We start from the raw sequence: 6,153 nt of genomic DNA on the forward strand, positions 1-6,153 counted from the left end.
TTCCGGGTAGGAGGACCATGCAGCAGACAGAAAGAAAAGGAGCACAAGTTGCTGGCTTGGGCGGCATGAGTAAGTTGACAGTTTGTTGACCACGAGAGCCGCAGCGAGGAGTGTGGCGCATCCTCGTATTGATATCAGCAGAGACATGGAACAGAGTAAGTGTCAACCTGCATTATTTTGAGTAGAAGTGTGTTAAGGTTCTCACATCCCCACCAGAATTAACAGACAGAGAGTCTATTTAGCCTTTGCAACGCCCACCGGCGTACACTCACTCACGTTGGAAGCTCGGCCAAAATAAGAGAACCACGTAGAAGCCGGGGCGTATGAGCCATTATGTATGTATTTCTTGCCAGTAACTTAGTTATAAAACTAGTAATAATAATAATAATAATAACTAATAATAATAATATGCGCAGCGTGTGCATGAGAAACACCAAGCCCAAGTCAGTCCAGCCAGCAGCAGTGATACAGCGTGGGCCCCAGCTCATTTCCAAGTTTGGCGCAGTCTTGGGCCCTACAGGACTATGACAGCGCTAGAGCCTTAACTAACGAATACCTAAATATGTAGTGCCCACCAAAGCCAAGCTGGCCAAGCGACTTCAGGCTGAACGAACCAAGACCTCCTCCGCCAAGTTTGTCTCCATGCCTGTCATTCTTCCTGTCCTGCAAATATCCCCCGTCCCCAGTCTCCAGTTTCTACCGTGGCCTTGGGATTCCGATCGTTGTTCAAAAAAGAGAGAAAATTGGGGGAAAAAATATATCCCCTCGCTGCCTATTACTCGGTCCTTGACCGAGCCATTCGCTCCCAAGGTTGTGACCCTTCCCATATCTCGAGCTCTTCCATTCGCCCTTCGATCCGCCGTCCCTTCCCTAACCCTCCAATTCAACATCTTACGACCTATTCCTACGTTATATTCCATTCAGTGGCACCATCGTGTTGTACTGGGGAAGAACCTATCGACTTTCAAGGTTCGCGGGAATTTATCATCGTCCTGTAGCGGAGAACAACGGTGATAAAAAGAAAAAAAAAAAAGAAAAAAAAAGAAAAGCAACACTGATTCAGCCGGATTTTTATTTTTTGGATATTATCGGAGTCGTGGATCGAATCGTTGTCTAGGTGGGAGGACGGGCTGTCCTCCTCTGGGAGGCTGCCTCGCATATTCTGGGTGGCCGTGATGGGTTGGGTTGCTTCGGTATCAGGCGATCTCCCGCTGCACTGCCTGGGTTCCCGGGAGAATTACTCGATAGCTAGGGATCGCGAACAGCAGGAGGTACAGAGACGGCGGCGAAAACGACACCGCCAATGCGCAGATGAAGATTACCATGCTGATGAACGGATGGCTCCCCGGGTCATTTCGAAATTGAATCGGCGACGACGACAAAAAATTCTGGGTCAGAATGGGAGTTCGATGTTATTCTTGATATCAATTTTCGTCGCATTACTCACATCTCATCGTGCCAATGCAGCGTTTGTCAACTTTGAAAATTGCCTGCCCCAGTCGACCATCTACTCCGATCCTCTCCAGCTCCAGTTCAAGCCACTTTATGTCTGGGCTTCAATGGACAGCGCTTCCGAAGCCAAAAACCTGAATGTGACGGTCTATGGGAATGTCACTGGGGCCTCAACCCGGGAACCCTATCCTCCTCCCGATTCTCCTCGCTGGTCCGATCCAAATGACACCTTTGGCAAGATAGTCGATGTGGACGTTGAGAATAACATGCTCTCGACCCTTTTTACCAGATTCGAGGTCCTCAGCTATTCTCCATACGTCGCCGAGGCTGCTCGATTTTGTGAGTCCTTGATCCAGGGAGAGTGCCCACTGGGGCCAGTTTTTTATTCTAATGGGTATGAATTTCCCTCCAACGAAGATATATCAATATGCGCGTAAACATTGTTGTTGGATGATTTTATTGACCCTGTCATTGATGTATAGGACTCCATCCGAATTACGAGCTTTCTCCGCTGCCCATGAGCTCTTCTCTGCCTATTCTTTCACGACCATAACGCCTTTCATGAGAGTGACAGCTGGCGATTCCGCTAGAACTCTTGTTGTTTGCGTATCCGCCGAAGTTACGCCTGCCTTAGGATCAACGCTAGATAACGCCCTTAGATATATCCCCCTTGTCATTCTCATTCTGGTGGGAATTGCGACAGTATCTGCGGCCATGTTCAGCCCATGGGGTTCTTTAGATATCTTTCGGTGGACCTCCAATTACGGGCGAGACGAGGATTTGCTGCGGCTTGTCACCCCAGGATTCGCGGACTGCCTACAGTATATTCAATTTGTGGTTCTAACCGGATCGTTAACTCTGAATTACCCGGGGTTCTATCAGCCTATTGTAAGCAGGGCGGCATGGTCTACTCTCATGTTCAACGAAAGCTTCGTCAGCCATGGAAATGGAACCCAGCCTGTTCAGGATGGAGTGTATGTTGTCAATGCAACTTATGGTTTGGATCGAATGGCCCACCTGGTCGGCATGACGTCGGTCAGGGACGTATGGTCTGGAATGGTAATTTGGCTTCTTGTGATTCTTGCAAGTGTCGTTGTAATAATCCAGCTTGGGTTCGGTCTACAATGGCTACACCACCAAGTCGCCCGTGTACCAGAAGAAGATCTTCGCGCCAAGAACTTCCCTTTCACCATGGGCAACGTTATTCGCATCATTTTCAACTATTTTCTTTTGCCAATCGTGTCATTATCCATGTTCCAGCTGGTGGTCACTCGCCATTCCGCTATTTCCACAGTAGCTTTGGCTGTCGTCCTTCTTGTTGGGTTGATTGGATTTGCTGCTTGGCTATTGATCCTCATTACCCGAACGCGTCCACGGTCGTATATGTTTGACGATCTTCCAACAGTTCTACTTTACGGCTCTTTGTATAATACATTTTCCGATGGTGCTGCCGCTTTCTCTGTAGTATCCGTTCTTCTCACATTCGTTCGTGGCATCGCGATCGGAGCCGTCCAACCTTCAGGGATTGCACAGATTGTGCTCCTAGCGATCTGTGAAGTTGTCCTGCTACTGACGTTGTCCGCGTTCCGTCCCTTCCCGCAGCCGACAGCTATGAATCTCTATCATGCGATTTTCTCTATCATCCGCTGTTTAACGATGCTCCTATCTGTTGCGTTCGTTCCATCGCTGGGTGTCGGCCACGCGGCGAGGGGCTGGATTGGTTACGTTATCCTTCTATTGCATGGGATGGTTTTAACTTTTGGATTCTTCTTGAATGCAATTCAAACTTTGGTTGAAGTACTTGCTCGTCTTGCTGGTGCTGGTGGCGAGGGTGGAGTGGAGGGCGGTGCGGCAAGGGGCGGTCTTGTAAAGGTCTGTATTTCCCATTGGAATGGATCCTACCTGTTCAAAGGAATGCTAGGGTAAATTGCCAGGCGTATTAGAAGTAATTTTGCTCATGATTTTGCCAACAGGTCTTTGGAATGCGCCAACTTTCTCGCAGAGTCCCGCGAGGACCTCGCCATGTTCCTCGTCATAGCAGCACCTCGGAAGCAACAATGTTAGGCTCGGATCATGGAAGAATGTCAACCCACCTAGACGCTGAGAGAGCTCGAAGCTTTTCTGGTAGTTCAGCACTCTTGTTGAGCCGGTCTGCAGCTGCCGAGAACAGGGTGAGCGCTGGCTTCGAAGCGAGTAGCCTTTTTGGAGTGGGCCATCATCGCCAGGGAAGCGGAACCGCACCGTACACACCTACCACTCCGGGGGGTATCTCACATTTCGCGTTCCCTCGCCAATATTCGGGGGGCAGTGGGTCACCACGCAGCGCCTTGGCTAGCCTAAAGCATTCAGATAACATTGGCCCTTACTATCGGCCCCCTAGACGGCGGCGAGCCACATTGGACGGAATGTCGTCTCGCAGCCGCACTCACACCTTATGGACTAGTGGCGATTGGACTAAACGACAGTCAGGCAGTAATATCGACGGTGAGGGAGTTCATACGAATGACAGTACCCCAGTCGCCGGGAGCAACACACCAGTTCCAGCTTACCTTGGGGCATCTAGGGATGATTCGGATGTAGACATGGACGAACCGGGCCGTCCAAGGACTGACTATGCTGTCCGGGAGGTAGACTTTTATTATCGCGTTCGAGGTCCTGCGCTTTCCCATTCTGCAACCCGAAAACTAAAAACTGGCCCTGCCGACCCGACTGGTCCAGTATCGTCTGCCACAGGCTGGTTCCGCGAACTCTTCCGCGGTAAAACAAGGGATAAAGGGAAAGGTTTCGAAGTCGTTCGCAGCGCCAGAGCCCCCCCGCCCGGATTGATACCACATACTGAGGTCGGCGAGCCGTTCCCGGAACCGTATCAGGATGAGCCTGATACCTCGAAGAATGCTGGTTTGGGTGTAGCCCAACACACCCGTAGTATATCGGGAGCACACAATAGTTCCGAGAAGATAACTAGATACGAGCCAAAAATAGCAACTGAACAACCCGCCCCTACGTTACCTCCTATCGAAGCAAGTGAAGCTATCGAGCTCCCACGCCGAACAAGCTCAAAGAGTGATGCGCAAGGAAATTTCCTCATACTGCCGCCCACTATTCCCCGCAAAAGCTCCAAACGACACTCCTCAGTCGTACCGACAGACCTAAAATTCGAAGCAGGGGCAGGGGCAGGGGCTGGGGCTGGAGCTGAAAATGGCGTCGAAATCATTCCCCCTGAGAAGATTCAGAATACCGACAATTCCGACAACCCCCTTCAATCTTCCCCAAAAGCAACCAACACCCATACCACACGACTCCCTTTCGGCTCCAAATCCTCGTCGATGCGGAGCGAGTTTGTCTCTACGGGATCGGGCAATTCCAGTATTCAGAACACGACAGACGACGACAACAGCTATAATACCAGCAATAATGACACCGACAATCCCGATCCCAACAACAACAATGATGATAATAAGCATGGGCCAAGAAGACGACATAGTTCGGCACCTTACATTCCATCTACCCGTAACCAGGGCCGGCCCTCGAGTATGGGATGCGTCCAGATGCATCGCGCAAGCGACCATATATATGTCACTGATGCTGCACCGTTTTCTGGCAGTACGGCTGAGATCGTGGGGGACCCTCCTCCCCCTTCTTCTCCAGTGTCGGCTGGTTCACCTCGTCCGTCCTCTGACACTCACCCTCGTTCACATTGTCCGCTTTGAGACTGAATCGGCACATGTATGCTCCTCCTACCTCCTCCTACATCTCCCTCCCGCCTTCTCCAAGCCTTCAGTATCTCTCTACTTCACCCCATCCCCCCAATAGGGGTTTTTATCCGTCTCTCTATCTATCCACCTCTTACACTCTCGACATCTTCCTCTATCACCCTCCACGTATGACTTCAGCAGTGTCTAATCTTCTGTTCTCTTTTTCATATTTCTTTTTTTTTTTCTTTTTTTTTTTTTTTTTTTTTTTTTTTTTTTTTTTTTTAAACTTATCATTTAATCACTTCTCGCACGATTCCAATATTTCTTGACACGAATTCCCTTTGTGGCTTTCATTTAGTATGATTTTTATATTATTTCTAAAAGGCGCATTTGGAGGAACGGCATTTGTTCGTAAGCGTTTCTTATTTCTTTCTTTTCCTCTTCTTTTCCTCTTTTTTTTTTTGTTTTTACCATATATTATTATTTTCTCTTCAACAAATTATTCAAATATTATTAGCTCTAGTAGCGTGGAATTTGCTATTTCCCATTTTCTGCATGTTTCCCTTTCGTCCCCTGTACTTCTTGGATCTTTTATCTACGTCACTGATGCTGTTGCTAAAATCTAAAACGGGGCTCTTTTTTTGTTTTCCTGCCTTTTTTTGGGGTGATTGCTAAATTGTTGTAAGTTCGGTATGTAATGTTATGATGGACAAACAGGGAACGGAAAAACAAATATTGATTGAATGATGATCATGACGATGAGCCTTGTCTCTTTTGCCCATTTTTCGTTTTCTAGATACATGTATTATTTGCTTCATCGAGATGTTTTGATCCAACCTACATTGTTGTGCGGGGAGCAGCAAACTGATATCGCTTGCAATTTTGCCAACTGTGAGCTTTTTTTAGTTAGCTTAACCAGCCTAAAATTAAGCAACGTACGGAGTACTGTACTGTACTGTGCACATACATACGCAGGAAGCTATCTGCCCGATGAGGCTTGGTTCGT

General features: G+C 48.4%; 1 protein-coding gene across 1 annotated transcript; it reads left to right on the forward strand.

Moving 5' to 3' along the window:
• The first annotated feature begins 303 nt into the window (after positions 1–303).
• BDBG_04712 (uncharacterized protein) lies at positions 304–5,388 on the forward strand. Its single transcript, XM_031721801.1, has 4 exons — positions 304–335; positions 417–1,846; positions 1,935–3,324; positions 3,426–5,388. The coding sequence occupies exons 2-4, from the start codon at positions 1,176–1,178 to the stop codon at positions 5,160–5,162; spliced, it is 3,798 nt and encodes a 1,265-aa protein (XP_031578678.1). The 5' UTR covers positions 304–335; positions 417–1,175; the 3' UTR covers positions 5,163–5,388.
• The last annotated feature ends 765 nt before the right edge of the window (positions 5,389–6,153 follow it).

The sequence above is a fragment of the Blastomyces gilchristii genome (assembly GCF_000003855.2).
Source record: "Blastomyces gilchristii SLH14081 genomic scaffold supercont1.9, whole genome shotgun sequence".
In the NCBI taxonomy this organism is placed as follows: Eukaryota; Fungi; Ascomycota; class Eurotiomycetes; order Onygenales; family Ajellomycetaceae; genus Blastomyces; species Blastomyces gilchristii.